The following is a 16,177-nucleotide window of genomic DNA, read 5'->3' on the forward strand; positions in this document are numbered from 1 at the left end:
CACTTGGAAACACAGTCTTGCCAAGTGGTTGGGGATGGGCATTTCAGTAGTTAAAATCCTGGGATACTGAGAGGTTCTTTTTTCTCTCACAGTCAAAATAAAAAGCCCCAGAATTCCTTCATTTCTCAAGAAGGAACACATCAGTCCACGAGATAAATCAGTGATGTTGGTTTGTTGACCTGCCACACGGAAAAGATCTATCATCGCCACCGATGAGCATCCACAATAATTAAGAGTTGCTATTGCTTTCCGCCCCCTTGAGAGGGAAGGGGGAAGGCTTCTCCGCTTCCTGAAGAGGGAAAATTAACTTGAGCAGTTTGAGTTGCCCAAAGTCATCCGGCAAGAGATTAGAAATGCAGCTTGAACTGGCTCTTTCCATAAATATGATCTGATTAGTGCCCTCAAAGTATCCCTTTCCAGGTGAAGGTCTCCCTCAAACAACACAGTTGCAACTGCGGAGGCAAGAGCCACCAACGCACGCTGCGCACGGTGCGTGTAGGCGGAAGGGGAAACAGAGAAGCCGCACAGCCTTGAACTATCTCCTCTGCTGTATTTGTTAATTACAATGGAAAAAGTGGTGACTTTACAGCGGGGAAACCTGGCCGACGCCACCTCAACTGTGTGGACTGAACGTATTCTCCCAAGATTCATACACTGAAGCCCTAACCTCTAATGTTACCGTATTCAGAGGTGGGTCCTTTGGGAAGTAATTAGGTTTAGAAGAGGTGATAAAGGGTGAGGTCCTGATAAGAGACTGGAGAGCTTGCTCTCTGTCCCTCTCCCAAACCTTTCACCACGGGAGGACACAGCAAGAAGACAGCCAGGAAGAGGGTCCTCACCAGAACCCCACCACGCTGCCACCCTGATCTCAGATGTCCAGCCTCCTGAACTGTGGAAAAAAATGAATGTCTACGGTTTAAGCCATCCAATCTATGGTATCTTGTTACAGCAGCCCAGGCTAAGATATCAACCAAGAGATCAAGGGTAAAATTAGCTAGTAATATACTGACGCTTGGCCCCTAATATGATCACCTCACCCTCTCCCACCCTACAAGCCTGCCAAAAATGTACCACCTCATTCTAACCTTGGGACCACACCAGCTCCACCCAAATGGAGGGGCCGTCTACAAAGGCCCTCACGGGACTCTACAAGGGCGTCAATATCATGGGAGCCAAGGAAAGAACAAAGACCTGTCAAAGACTGAAGGAGACAAAGGATCACGTGATGACTGAATACAACGTGGGATCCTGAGCTGGATCCTGGACCAGAAAATAAGACATCAGTGGAAAAATGGGTGGAATCTGAATCAAGTCTGTAGTTGAGTTAATAGCATTGCATCCATGGCAATGTCTTAGGTTTGATAACTGCTATGGTCAGGCAAGACGATAACACTAGGAGAAGCTGGTGGGTGGGAATTCTCTGCACTGTTTCCCCAACTCTTCTCTGCACCTAAAATTATTTCAAAATAAAAAGGTTAAAAAAAATCTACCCCTGAGTAGAGTAATTCCTCTGGGTCCCATAAAAGGTGATGGGGTTGTGTCCAGAAACTGTTAGCTCCAAAATCAATTATCGGATGGTGGAGCAGCTTTACACGTACAAGACAGTGATGTTCCAATGAGGGAGTGGAGGTTTGGCATCGCCACATCCTGAATTACTACGGACAACACGAGGACACCACTGACCTGTGAGCAAAGGCCCAAGGGCGTTATGCTCAGGAAGAGCAGCTGAGGAGGGCAGCGAGTGCTTTAAAGAGGAACCTGCCTTAAAGGAAAAATACTAAAAATAGAGCTACCATATTATCCAGCAATCCTACTCCTGGGCATGTATCCAGAGGAAGCTACTTCGAAAAGATACATGCACCCCAATGTTCATAGCAGCAATATTCACAATAACCAAGATATAAAAACAGCCTAAATAATTTACATCAACAGATGACTGGATAAAGAAGATGTGGCATATTTATACAATGGAATACTACTCGGCCATGAAAGAGAAAGACATATTGCCATTTAGAGCAACATGGATGGACCTAGAGATGATCACACTAAGTGAAGTAAGTCAGAGAAAGACAAATGTAGCATGATATCACTTACATGTGGGATCTAAAAGAATGGCACAAATGAACTTATTTACAAAACAGAAAGAGACCTTACATAGAAAACAAATTATGGTTACTGGGGGGAAAAGGTGGGGGAGGGATAAATCAGGAGTTTGGGATTTGCAGATGTTAACTACGATATATTAAATAGATAAACAACGAGGTCCTACTGTTCAGCACAGGGAACTATATTCAGTATCTTATAATAACAGATAGTGGTAAAGAATGTATGTATATATATAACTCAGTCACTATGCTGTATACCAGAAACCAGCACAACATTATAAATCAACAATACTTCAACTGAAAAAAAAAAACACTGAAAGGAAAGGACTGGCCAAGAGGAGAAGGTAGTTTGGTCCAATGCTTGGGTTCTTTCTCTCTAGACAGAAGTAACTATGCCCTTGAGGTCCATGGGCCATGGCCAGGGCCCCAGGACACTGATTTCTGAATTCCGGTGTCCCTTGTCCTGAACTGCTGAGCTCAAGAAATCTGCCTGGGAATCACAGTAGACACTCTGGGATGTTCCTTCCCCAAAGGAAAGCCCTGAAGCGGTCAGCCTGAGATTTCACCCGTCAACCGGCCAGAGCGCCAGAGAGGACCGCACGCTACACCTGCCTGAGGGTGGGCATCCCTTCCCTGACAAGTTCCCAAGTTACCTGTGATCCTGTTGGAAATGCTGAAGAGCCTGGAAGTCCTGTGCCGCTGCACAAACGGTTCCCGGTAATACCGATCCCCAAAGCACATGCCCAGTAGTTCCTTGCGAACCGTCTTGTTCCAGAGTCCATAGATCAGGGGGTGGCAGATGGCACTGGTAAAGGACAGCCACGTGGCCCAGGTCTCCAGGGTCGGAGAGACATAGTTCTTCCCCCAGAGGGCCTCAGAGGTGATGACAACCATGTAGGGGCCCCAGGTGACCATGAAGGCACCAATGACCACCAGGATGGTGATGAGGGCTTTGCATTGGTTGGCCGAATAGACCACACCCTGAAAGGCGTTCTTCCTACTGCCTGAGGAGGAGGTGGAGGTGCTGGAGTTCTTCCTCCCGTTCCTCTGCGCGTCCTCCTCCACAATGACCACGGTGCCACAGTGCACCTTGCGTGCCTTGACCCTGGCCACGCGGAAGATGAAACCATAGCACACCAGCATGACCAGAAAGGGGAACAGGGCACACCAGATCTGCCAGAAGGCGGTATAGCCAGGCTCCCGGTGCCACGCAGCCACACACATCCACTTGAACTCGTCAAACTCCACCGATGACCAGCCAAACAGAGGCGGCAGGCAGCCGATGAAGGAGTGAAGCCAAATGTAGGCAAGTGCCATGACGGCTCGGTTGCCCGTGATCTTCATGGGGTACATCATGGGGTACAGGACAGCATAGTAGCTAGGAAGAGGAGGGAGGGAGGCGAGAGAGGAGTCAAAATAGAGGAGACACAGCAGGATGGGCACCCACTGCTTTCCCAGGTAGGGAGCACTGCTGAATTTCTTTTGCCCAACCCAGCCATGGGGTGAATGCTTCCAAAAGTGGCACCTCTCCCAACTCTCCCCAGACAAATCACAGACTGGCCGTGCTGCCTAGCCCAGTGGGACCCTTCGTCAGAGAAGGGCTGGGCACCAAGAAGGACACACAGCTCAGGCGGTCCCATTTCCGAGCACCATGCCAGAGCCCATTCCTACTTGGGGGCATGGCTAGTCCTGAGGCATCAACAGGCATTCTAAGGGATCGTACATCAAGCCAGATCACTTCTGTGTTTCTGACATTAAGCCCTTTGGGTCAGTTTTCAAAGGGTCACCAGAAACCAGACTAACATCTAAGGATCCTGGGGTACATTCGTTCAAAGAACACAGACGGGCGGCCTGCTACATGCCAAGCACTGTGCTATGAACCGGAAATACAGGGGAGACAGACACTAAGCAGAGCATGAGACTCTGGCTGGAAAGGGCCACATGTAATCCTCATGACAATGGTTTGAAGCGGTTTTACATTTTACAGATGAGGACATTAAAGCAGAGAAAGGATAAATAATCTGCCCCAGATAAGGAAGGGGAAGAAACAAGATAAAAACCCAGGCAAGCTGACTCTCCAGTCCCCAACACACATGCCAGCAATTCCCTGCAAACCATCTTGTTCCAGAGTCCAGAGGCCAGGGGTGGTTCCTAAGCCCTCAGCCCTGCAGAGCGACTGATTCACACTGGCCACTCCGATCCAGAGTGCAGGCTTAGAGCAGACTTCCTGGAGGAGACGGCACACAGCCCCAGGTCTTCGAAGATCAGAGGCACTGGCCCAGGAGCAGCAGAGGCAGGAAGCCAGCCTTGGCGAGGCGTGGAGACAGAAGTGAGCAGCAACTCAGCGGGGAAGCCGCTCGCAGCTCCATCAGGCAGACACGAGGTGAAGGTGGAGCGGGGAGTGGAGCTGGGCTTGGGGCGGGCCAGGCCTTGCAGGCCAGCTGAGGGCGGACCCTTTAACTGGAATGGGTGGGAGGACGTAGACCATGGGGCTGAGAGTAAACTACCACCCTCCTGCACCAGACGTTTCATCCAAGGGAAACATTGTTTAATGACAGGCTCATGCATGAGGGCAAAATGTGGAGGGACAGGGGTACAGGCAGGACATGAGAGGATGAGCGTGGCTGTGAGCCTCACACATCACCTGTGAAACCACCTCCTCCACTGGGACCTTCCTGAGTCACCCCTGGGCACAACTAACTAACTTTCTATCTATCTATCTATCTATCTATCTATCTATCTATCTATCTATCTATCTATCTGTCTGTCTGTCTACCTACCTATCTATCTAATGGAGTACTGGGGATTGAACCCAGGACCTTGTGGATGCAAGGCATGCACTCTACCACTGAGCTATACTCACCCCAACCCCCGACCACCACTCTTTTTCAGACACTAGCCCAAGCATGACCATTGGTCCCAAAAGAGGCTTTCATGATGTTACATGTAACTCAAAAGCTGTAATGCCGTAGGGGCTCCAATGCTCTCCTGCCACAAGACCAACCAGTAGGAAAATGACCCCTGTTTTTAATAAGATGCTTTCACTAAAAACACAGACAAATACAGCCACCTTGCAGTGAACAGGTCAACTTACACTGAAAAGTGCTGGGACGGCACCAGTGATTTTCTTCACTATAACTAACCACCCCATAGTTCCAGGTAGTTTCATTTTCTGATACAATACACTACTTTTGGAGCTGGAGTTTCATCCCCCTACAATGTGGAATGAAAACATGGGAAATATTTTAAAAGGACCTGAAGCCCTGGCAATTTCAAGGCTAAACTAGAAATGACATGTTGGACTTACTCACAGTGAAAATCTTCCCAGACTGAATGATGCTCCCCCCCTGCATGTGTCTCCCCACGGCTGGTTTAGGACACTGACATCTCAGGGGTGAATGTCACTCCAATCAGCTATTCTTCCTATGCTCTGCCTTTGCTCTCTCTTCATGGGTCTACAAGATGGGCTCTTTTGGCTCATCTGCCAAGGAATTTGATGGATTTCTCTAGCTAAGGTCCTTAACTGGGCACACGCGACAATGTCTGGTGACATTCTGAGTTGTTACAACTGGGCAGGTGCTACTGGCATCTAGTGAGTAGAGGCCAGGGACACTGCTCAACATCCTACACAGGACGGCTCAGCACAACAAATTATCATCTGGTCCAGAATGTCAATCGTGCTGCGGTTGAGAGACCCTGAGCTAAACTAACTGATTGTTGGATGTGACTGACACCTGACTTGGCAGTACTGTGGAATGAGTGGTTAAGAGCCCAGCTTTCAGCATTTCAGAGCTCGGTGAGTTACTTACCAGCCATGTGGACTTGGGCGAGTTTGCAAAATCTCACCTTGCTCATCTGCAAAATGGGGCTGTTAGGGTTGTTGTGAGGATGAGCCGGGACAAGTGTTAATGCACTGCCTGGCAAGTGACTAGCACGTAACACACTTTAGTTAAGGTCATGACTTCTGCCCGTGTTCTTCTCCGCTATGACTTTCTTAATGACGGTCCAACTTTCTTCCACTCCCATTCTCTCTCGTATTCCTCTTAGTTCTCTCTCCTCACTTATCTTTTACTACTGTGTCTCCCTCCCTCCCTCCCTCCCTCTCTCCCTGCCCCCTCCACCTCTCTGTCTCTCTCTCTCACACACACACACACACACACACACACAAAGTTGCATCTTTGGGTTTCCAACACAGACGGTAAATAAGTGACCTCCAAAATTAATAACATCAAGTAAAATTAACTCCCCAATATTCAGGGGGCAAGAGAAGGAGTGTATGATATCCTAGTCAAATGGGGATCATCTGTATGAACATGTCCAAACTAACTGGTCCAGCCAATTTGTATTTTAGGCCACACAAATGACCAATAATAAAAAAAATTTGCATTTGCCAGGAAAACAGTTGAAGACACCAAATTTTACAGTAGTCTATATATTGTAGTCATAAAGATCTGGCCTAAGCACTGTGAATCCCCCTGGTGCTTGTAGGTGGAAATGAACTGTCTTCCTAAGATAACCAGGGCTTCGTGTGACTTGTCATCACAGGGAGGCAGAGTCCTTTCTCGCTCGACTCACGGCTCTGTCACTGGGTGACCCTGGGGCCAGGCTGTGGCCTGGGGCACCTGGATTAAAGCTCTAATGGGACGACTGTGGTGCAATCTGTTGATACGTGTCACTTCTTCCCTTTCCAGTCACTTCCCCTGGTCACCAGCTGTGTCACACACGCCACGCTCTGCCACGCTCTGCCTTGCTCCCTCCCCTGCGTTCTCACAGGCCTTATGCACACATCATACGGTCCTAAAATCATCTGACCGCAAGTCTAGCCCCTCTTCGCCATGAATTCCTCAGCGTGTCTACTCATCTTCTTCAGCTGTGTATTCCTAGCACCACCCACCGTGACAGGCATATACTAGGTGCTTAATAACTGCTTACCAAATGAATAAATGGAAGCTGCTTCATCAGTTGGAAGGGCCCTTGCAGTCCTATTCACTGTTAAGGCTTAGCCCAAATGCCACCTCTTCCCTGGAGCACTCCTGGTCCCTCCATCAGAGGCAGTGACGGGGCAGTTACAGTGCCTCTTTCTGCTTTGTGTTCACATCAGTACCCAGCGGTCAGCCTCTGCCACGAAACTGTGAACTCCTGGTGGGCAGGCCTGTGTCCTGTTCATGCTGTATCCTACCACTGGGGGACTTAGCACAGGGCCTTTCACAGAGCAGACACCCAGCAAATATTCCAGTGTGAAAGAATAAGGCATTGAACGAGGTAAATTTTCTCTCAGATGATGCGGTTGATGGCATGACGTGAGGATCTGTCTAGTTTGCTGGTGAAAAATCTCACTCTCGCTTATCCAGAACCCAGATCCCAGCAAGCAATTTACAGCCTCCGAGAGCTGCCACGGCAGACAGCTGGCAGTTTCCTGAGCATCCCTGCATAGACAGCTCTGTGACAGGTAATTCTGTGACAACCAGGTCCCCTGCTCTGCTGAGCTGTTAGCCCCAACTCCACATTCCATAGGACCCAGGAAGGGATATTCAAAAAGTAGTGATTAAAAAAAAAAAAAAAGAAATTAAAACAATGGTGAGATCTCATCCCATTTCACTGCCGACAAACTTCCAATTCTGCTTTTAATGCTATCTCAGTCTTGATAGGAGGCTGACAGATAGCTGTGGAGCACAAATCTGTACAACCTTCTGAAGGGTGAGCTGCCTTCTGTACATCAAGAATCTTAGAAAGTGTGTTTACTCTGACCAAAAATATTCCGCATACATACATCTTCCTCAAAAGTGCTATATTAAATAGTAAGCAATAGAGGGATATTAAAAATAAACTATAGAACATCCAGAGGATGGAAAACTGTGTAACCATTAAAAAAAAAATCACATTCTCAAGGGATATCTGCAAGTGGAAAAAATGCTCATAATCACTTTAGTGAAAAATCAGGTCATAAAACCACATGTGCCATGAGCCTAAATGTTCTAAATTTACTGAATGCAGCCAAAAATCACTGAGGGCAAATATACTACAAAACATAGACAGTGATGGCTTCTGATCGGTGGGATTAGGGCTAATTTTTTATTTTACTTTTTATACTTTGAGCATTATTTTTATCGTTGGGGGAAAAAGATACTAGGAGAAGCCACCCGATGAGCCCTGAGCATGGCTCCTCCACTCTGCGCGCCCTCCAGCTGCAGAGCGAGGGGAGGCCTGCACCCCTGGCGGGCAACCCAGCTGCCACTCACCAGCTCAAAGCCTGACAATCCCGTGGGAGCCTGGGGACGTGTGCCCCCCCGGTGGTGACAGCCCCGGCCAGCCCCCTCTGTGATTTCCCCAACGCCGCTGCTAGCTTCCTCCCAATCCTGTAAATCACACAGAACCCGAATCTACCCTCTCTGTCCTCGTGAAGTCGAACCCTTGCCTGGAATGAATGAAGCGACCATCCACAAAATCCTCATAAACAAAAGGACTCAAGGGCTTGGAAACTCGCTGTCAAAGCCAGCAGGACTTGCACACCTACTCTGACAGCCCAACGCGGGAACCTGGAAGAACGTGCTAGACGGAGCAAGGGGCGTCAGCGGCGCACTTTCTCAGTGTTTGGCCAGCGAGACCGCACAAAGGGGCCGCCCAGATTTTTACAATCACACACTGTCTCTCCCGGATGCCACCGTCTCCATTCCCTGGGGTGTCTGCCTTCCCCTGCTCTCCCTCCACCCAGGACTGAGCTGATTCTAAGGCCCCCATACTGTGGAGGACGAGAGCGTTTCTTCTCCCGCCTCCCCTGGTCCAGCTCTGGCCCATCCCGAAGCAACAGACAGCAGGCGGCACTTCGGGAAAGACCCGGACCTGACACCTCCTCGGCATGTCACCCTCCTCAGCTGCTGTTTCTCATCTACCAACTGAGAGGCAGAGGTTTCTAGAAAATTTTTTTTAAAGCATTAGAATCTCTTTTAAAAAATAAGACTACATGCAAGTTAGATGAGATGCAAGCTCTGGTTGAAGGGAAGGGAGATGAGGCAGCTCTCTGTCTTCTCGCACTCCCCAGCAGAGGCCCCCGACACCCACCCGAGGAACTAAGACACTTTGAAAGTCACAGCCCACGCGATCTCTCAGGTTCCCCCTTTGCCCACACTCCTAAGTTCTTCAATTCTCTAAGGGTGAGGCGAGCTTACCGGTCGACAGCAATGACCCCGAGGGTGAGCATGCTGGCCGAGCTGATCAGCAGGTAGAGGAGGGCGGAGAAGTTGCACCAGACCACGCCAAAGATCCATTCCCTCCGGATGGAGCTGGTCACCACGAAAGGCAGCACCAACACAGACAGCAGGAAGTTGGACAGGGTCAGGCTGAAGACGAACTTGTTGCTGAGGGTGAGGAGGTAGGACTTTCTGTACAATGTGACCACGATGATCAGGTTGCCCAGGAAGACGAAAATGGTGATGATAATGATGGCGATGAACTCAGTGATGCCGCCACCCCCGGGGCCGCCCTCCTCCTCAGTGAGATTACTCAGCTCCTTCCTGTGGCCGAGGGAGAAGTTGAGGCTCATGGTCAGTGCGCCTCGGCGTGGGGTGGGCAGAGCATGCTGGACGACTGGAAAGACAGGGGGAAACCAGGGAACAGGAAAATATTCATCAAATCACAGCCTATGCACTTCCCAGAAGAGCAGCCGAGGCCCCTGGTCATCCAGCCAGTCCAGAAACTCCCAGCTGGTCTTCCCCATGCAAGCTCTACAAGAGTGGCCAGTTTTCTACAACCAACTTGCTGTGTGATTCGTTGTGTCCCCTTAAAGGATGTGCTCCTCCAGTCTAACCACCATCCCCGCCAAGGCCAGTACATCAAAACCTTTAATGTACTTAAGAATCACCGGCAGCACCAGCTTGAAGAGCTGATTCTTGGCCTCCACCCTTAAAGAGCCTGGTCCCAGAGAACTGAGATACAGCCTAGGAATCTGCATTTGGACAACCCTGGGGCAGGTGATTCTGTTACATGTAGTCCATGTGGACTGCTGCTTTTGAACCCCTGCAACTCGGGGTGGACCCTGGGCCAGCATCAGCATCACCTGGAGCTACTAGAGATGCAGAATCTCAGGCCCACTCTCCGAATGACCAAACCAGAATCCACACTTTAATCCATCCTCGGTTGACTCATGTGGCCATTAAAGTTGGACAATACGATTATCGTAGGAATTATTCTGAGATCCCCAAGCAGGGTTTAAATGAGTATAATTTACACAGAGACGTTGCTATTGCTCTCATCAGACAAGGCGAGGGAAGGCGAGGAGCTGACACTAATGATAAACAGGGAAGCGGAGGCTCAGTTTGAGGTCTTCACCCACAAACACCATCCTGGACACGGTCCAGTCCCAGCTCTCAGGACGCTGGCTCCGGATCTTGGCTAAAACTCAAAGTTGACATATTTTCACATTAAATCCTACAGATGAGTGTTTCTCCAAAATTTTCATCTATTTTAATCAGCCAAAAAAATCCCACAGATCCCTTTCCCCACCTGCTCTTATTCCCAACAAAGAAAAGACACCAGGAAGGAAGGAAGAACTGCGTTCCACGAGCCAGACAGCAAGCAGCCTGGTGCCTACACACAGCAGGAGAGCCTTCCCCATGGCCCCGCTGCCTGTCCCGACACCTCTGTCCAAACCCTTTAGGCTGGTTGGTCAGGAAGGCGGCCCACCCCCTTCCCAGCAGTGCTGAAGGCCAGTTAGAAAGTCTCCCTTTACAGCGAGCCTGATCGCTGTGGGTCCTGACCACAGATCCCGGCATGTCAGTTTAAGCTGCACCAAATAATGCTAATCCCGCCTCCCCTTGACAGCCTTTAAAGACTTCACCAATTACTTACTTCCTTTTCTCCAGATTAAACCTCCCAGGTTCCTGATATAACTTCCAGATTCTTCCCTAACTCAAACTCCCTGCTTTAGCCTTGCTCAGGGATGTCGATGATCTCTTGATCTGTGGTCCCCGAAACTGAACGTACCACTCTGGATGTGGTCTGATGTCGAGTACAAAGGGGCAATTTTCTCTAGGATCAGGATAATCTTCTGCTACTATTGACTCCAACAGTGCATTTTCTTTAGCAGCCATATTATCATCCTGCTGGGCTTATATACATGTGTGGTCAATTAAAGCCCAAAGTTTATACACACATGAATTTCTGTGAAGGCAGGTGTCCCCAGTCTTGAACTGATGGGATTAATGTTTTTAAGCCTAAATACAAAACATTATTTCTACCAAGTTTTACTTTGTGCATTTTGGCCCATATTTCCAGGCTGCTAAAATATTCTGAATTTTGATTCAGTTATGTAATATGTTAGGTACTCCAGTTTTGTGCAATAAATATACCTTAAATGTATGCCGTCTATGTCTGTGGCTTTGTAAGGTTATTTCTGGGTTTTGTCTTTATTTTTTCAGTTCTGAATTTTGTCCAGTCTTTTTTTTCCCTCCCTTCATATAGTTTTTTTTTTTAATTGATGTATAGTCGATTTACGTTACTGTGTTAGTTTCTGGTGTATGGCACAGTGACTCAGCTGTACATATATATATTCCTTTTCATATTCTTTTTCACTATAGGCTATTACAAAGGTATTGAAGGTAGTTCCCTGTGCTGAATTTTATTCACTCTTCTAAGTAAATTATTAACTCATATCTCAAAACAACAGTCCTACATAAGCATGTTATACTGAGCTGCACAAGTGCTAACACCATGGTAAAGAAAACAGATTCTAAGTCTAACAGATAAATGACAAAATGGGGGAAAATACTTAGAACAGATAACATAAAAGAAGGGTTAATCATTCTAATTTACAAAAAAAATCCTAAAAAACAGAAAGAGATGAAAAAAGAAAAGTGGGTAAAAGATGTTCTAAAAAATTGTAACTATGTGATGACGGATGTTAACTAAACTTACAGTGGTAAATCATTTCTCAACATATACATATATCAAACCATTATGTTGTACATCTGAAACTTACACAATGTTATGTACCAATAAAACTGGAAAAAAAAAAGACAAAGAGAGAGTTCACAGAAAAAGAGAAACCGATTGTACTGAAACATATGGAATGATGCCCCATTTCATTCAAAATAAGAGAAATGCACATCAAAACTACACTGAGATACCACTTCTTTCTTTCAGGCCAGTAACAATTAAAAAGCTCGGCGGCACTCTCTGCTGGTGAGGCTGTGAGGAAGCAGGCATTCTTCCATTCTGCACACCGGCACGGGGAACGCCAAGTGTAGTAGCCCTGGGGAGGGGGATTTGGCAACACCTAACAAAACCACATATGCACGTACTCTTTGACCAAGAGATTCCATTTCTAGTATTCACCCTGAAGATACAAGTTCGTAATATAAAGTAATAGATGCACAGGTTATTTCATTCACTGAGGCACCAGTTAGTTTAAAAAAGGAAGTATGCGAAAGAAGGGGGTAAATCAGAACACACATAAATATACATAAATACGTTTACTTACGCAAAAAGAAAAACAGGAAAGATCACCAGAAACTAAGATACAGATAGAAGTAGATTTCTCTAAGTAATTTTTCACAATTTTGATTTTTGAATCATGTAAATGTTTTATATACTAAAAAAATTAAAGATGTATGCAACAAGTAAATACAAAATTGATTGCAAACAGAAAAAAAAATAAGCCAAACTATATATTAGATTGATAACGTAATCATACAGAGAAAAGAATTACATCAAGGAGTTTTTAAATACAGTATTTTTGCCTATTAAACTCTCAATGGTATATATTGTATGGACAAAAGAGGATTCCTTAATAGGTTAAATGTTGTTAACGATGTTAACAATTGCTTTGGATGTAGAGAATGAGTGTACATGCTGATGCTGGGAAGCACATTTCTAACTGTGGAAGAAAGGAGAAACAAATTATGGAATAGGGAGAGGTGAGGAAGAACCCTGTGCTGTTAGCTTGGTTAGTGGATAGATTAGTGTGAAATCACTATTCAAATATAAATATAAAAACAGGTTCAAGGAAAGTCTTGTTCAGAAAGATTAAGAAATTGAAAACATAAAAGGCAAGTGAGAGGATGAACAGGAAGTACTTTATAAGGTATAATTACTTCACCCAAGCAAAGCATAGTTTCCCACTTACTATCATAGGAATCATCTCTGGCAGTGTGGTGGGCTCAGCTGACGTGAACACCTTTTCTTTTCCAAATTCATAGAAATGCTGGTTAAATACGATACAAAATCAAAAAAAAAAAAAAAAAAAAAAAGCCAAACTTGAAAAAAGAAAGGGAGAGTCACAGGGAACAGAAACAGAAAGAAAAGTTGAGAGCCAGAGTTACAATCTCACACCTGTGGCCAGTAGGGGATTAGATCTAGTTCAAGACTCCTAGGGCTGAGGTTTTCTATGTGGGAGGATGACTTTGGGCCCCACAAGGCAGAGGACTGGAACCAACACCCAGCATCATGGGTTCTAGAGGGACTGCCTCCTTCATAAAACAGGGATTAGAAAAACTCCTCCCACTGGCAAAGGGAAACGGCAAAAACAGTCACTTATCTGAGGCTCTGGGTGGAGCATTAAAGACTTTTTTTCATGAGAAATCAAATACTGAGGCATGTGCCACGCTGATGAGGGTACCAAATATATAAACTCCACATGGTGCAGAAATGTAAGCTAATAAATCCATGTAAAAATTAATGCTGGCAGAATTAAACACAAACAGCTCTGTATTGAATTTCCACATTCATAAAAGGAACAAACATTTAATGAAAGTGAGTGCATAGTGTTTGCCATGAGGGAGAATCAACAAAACAAAAACCATGAGAATCAATGTTCCAAGAAGTCGAATTAATAGAAAAAATATAAACAAAACCATAAAAGAAATACAATTAAAAGCTTTAAAAGAAAAAGCAGTAGAAGCCATATTGAAAAAACAAGATACCATGAAAAAATAATTGTGAAAAAGAGCCAAACAGAAATTCGAGAAGTTAAAATTTTAGCTGTCAAAATTAAATACTCAACAGGTATGCTGAACAGCAGATTTAGCTAAAGAGAAAGATGGCGAACTGGAAGACAGCTCTGAGGAAATTAACCAGGAAACAATCAGAAAGATTAAGAAAATGAAAACATGAAATAAAAGTCAAGATACATGAAGGACAGGATAAGAAGATCCAACACATGTTCAACAAAAGTGGCTGCAGGAGAGATTACAGGAATGGGGCAGCAGATCCTGCTGGGTGCCTACCTAGCAGCCATTGTCAGTGTTCTCCCTTACTAGCAGACCTGACTTTGGTTTGGTGTCCAGTCCTCCTCCCAGTGACACAGAGAAGGCTGATCCAATCCCTAGTTCTGAGAGCTAGGTCTTGAGTGGTTTAAACTAATCATTGTATTCCCTTTCTCTTTGCAATTCTGGCGTATTAGTCAGGAGGCGAAGCTGGGAGGTACAGTGGGTTTCTGGGAAAAGCTGCTTTGATCTCAGAGATACCAGAAGAAAACACTTTTCTTAACAGCCTGAATGGCCAAGACAGCACAGGGCCGTGGCAGCCATCTTCAGGTCATTAGAGGTGCTGGGCCAGCATGCTGAGCAGAGCTAAGTTCCAAGGCTGGATCCCTGAGCTGCTGAATTAACAAATCCTGACGTCAGCTTTGTCCTGGCTTCTGGTTAAGTGGAGGCACACATTGGCAAAACTTGTTTTTAAAGCTATTTTCAGTTAGGTTTCTGTTACTTGAGTCAAAAGCATCTAACTTACATTAAGGTGGGCCTACACTGTCTACATTAAGGTTGATGCAGTATTTAGAGGTAGAGTTAAACATTTTCCATTATTAGAGGAAGACACAAGGCCTCAGAACAAAAGAGCATATCAAGTTCTCAGGATAAATCAGAAGACGTCAACACCAAGGCACATCACAACGAAAAATGACAAACACCAAGATACAGAGACAACGGTAAAAGCAAGTTTTCCCATAAAGCAACAATTCGATAAACAGCCGACTCTTCTTTTGAAGAAAAGAGAAAATAGAAGGCAGAAAGAGTGGAACGATCTCTTTGAAATGCTAAGGAAAGGAATTCTTGCCCTAAAACTCTATAATATCATTCAAAAGAGAGCACAAAATTTTTAGGCAAACAGAGACTGAAGGTTTACTAATGTCTCCTTACTGAATGATCCACTTAAATTTACGCTTCATGAAGGGAATTGAATCCAGAAATAAGGGGTAGGGTATAAGAATCAACTGTTAGAAAAGAAAATGGTAAATACAGGAAAGAATCTCAATCAGGACTGCAAAAAAAAATGAAATTTAACATTAAAAAATTCAACAACACATTTTATAAAAATAGCTAACTTGGGAGCTCTGAAAACAAGATGAAAATAAAACACTAAGCAAAATGGAAGTTCTTAAAGGTGTGTTTTTCCAAGTTAGCTTGTACTCAGGGCAGAGACTTGGCTATGGCTGTTTTCCCAGCACCTGGAAGAGTGCCTGGCACGTAGTAGGTAACTCAATAATTATTTGTTGGATGAACGATTAGCCTTCGAAACTTCGTCATTATTAAGTATGTGTTAACATTACAAAGGGAGCCACTAAGAGAAGAAAAATAGGATGCAAAATTTCTAATCCAAAAGACAGAAAAGAAAGGGAATGAAGAATGACTCGACCTGGCTACCTTCCAGAGGCCCTGGTAGCAGGCACACCAGTGAGGTGCAGAATCAGAGAGCCCAGGGTGGGCCACCGGCCTTGAGGTCCTCTGGTCCGACTCTCCCCAGGAGGCAGTGGGGGAACAGGGGCCAAAGAGCTGCCCACCCCGGGAAATCCAAAACCCCAGCCTCTGCCAGGAGGCCTGGAGAGGGGAAGGCACAAGCCCCAGCAAATCCCCCAGGGGTGCACTTTAACAAGAGAGAGGATTTGGAATGTCCCAGCCAGTGAAGGCTTCCTGGCAGGCGGCCAGCTTACTCAGGGCCCAACAAGCCAGGGCCCATTGAATGGAAGCAAATGCGAGTGTAACTCACATTACCATTCTCCTGGCCAGTTCTGCTGCCAGACATGAAGGTGTTTCAGACTCCCACACTCACTGCATCCTGCCCTGACCGAAGAACTCACCCTG

General features: G+C 46.0%; 1 protein-coding gene across 2 annotated transcripts in view; it reads right to left on the minus strand.

Annotated features, from left to right (window-relative positions):
• Nucleotides 1–16,177, minus strand: part of GPR161 (G protein-coupled receptor 161) — a 44,327-nt gene that overhangs the window by 8,838 nt on the left and 19,312 nt on the right. For both annotated transcript variants that reach the window (XM_031435839.2, XM_064477960.1), the window contains 2 exons: nucleotides 9,272–9,689; nucleotides 2,759–3,483 (listed from right to left, as the gene is read on the minus strand). In XM_031435839.2, coding sequence (XP_031291699.1) covers nucleotides 2,759–3,483; nucleotides 9,272–9,689 — 1,143 coding nt within the window. The remainder of the gene's footprint in view (nucleotides 1–2,758; nucleotides 3,484–9,271; nucleotides 9,690–16,177) is intronic.

This window comes from Camelus dromedarius, chromosome 23 (assembly GCF_036321535.1).
Source record: "Camelus dromedarius isolate mCamDro1 chromosome 23, mCamDro1.pat, whole genome shotgun sequence".
Lineage (NCBI taxonomy): Eukaryota > Metazoa > Chordata > Mammalia > Artiodactyla > Camelidae > Camelus > Camelus dromedarius.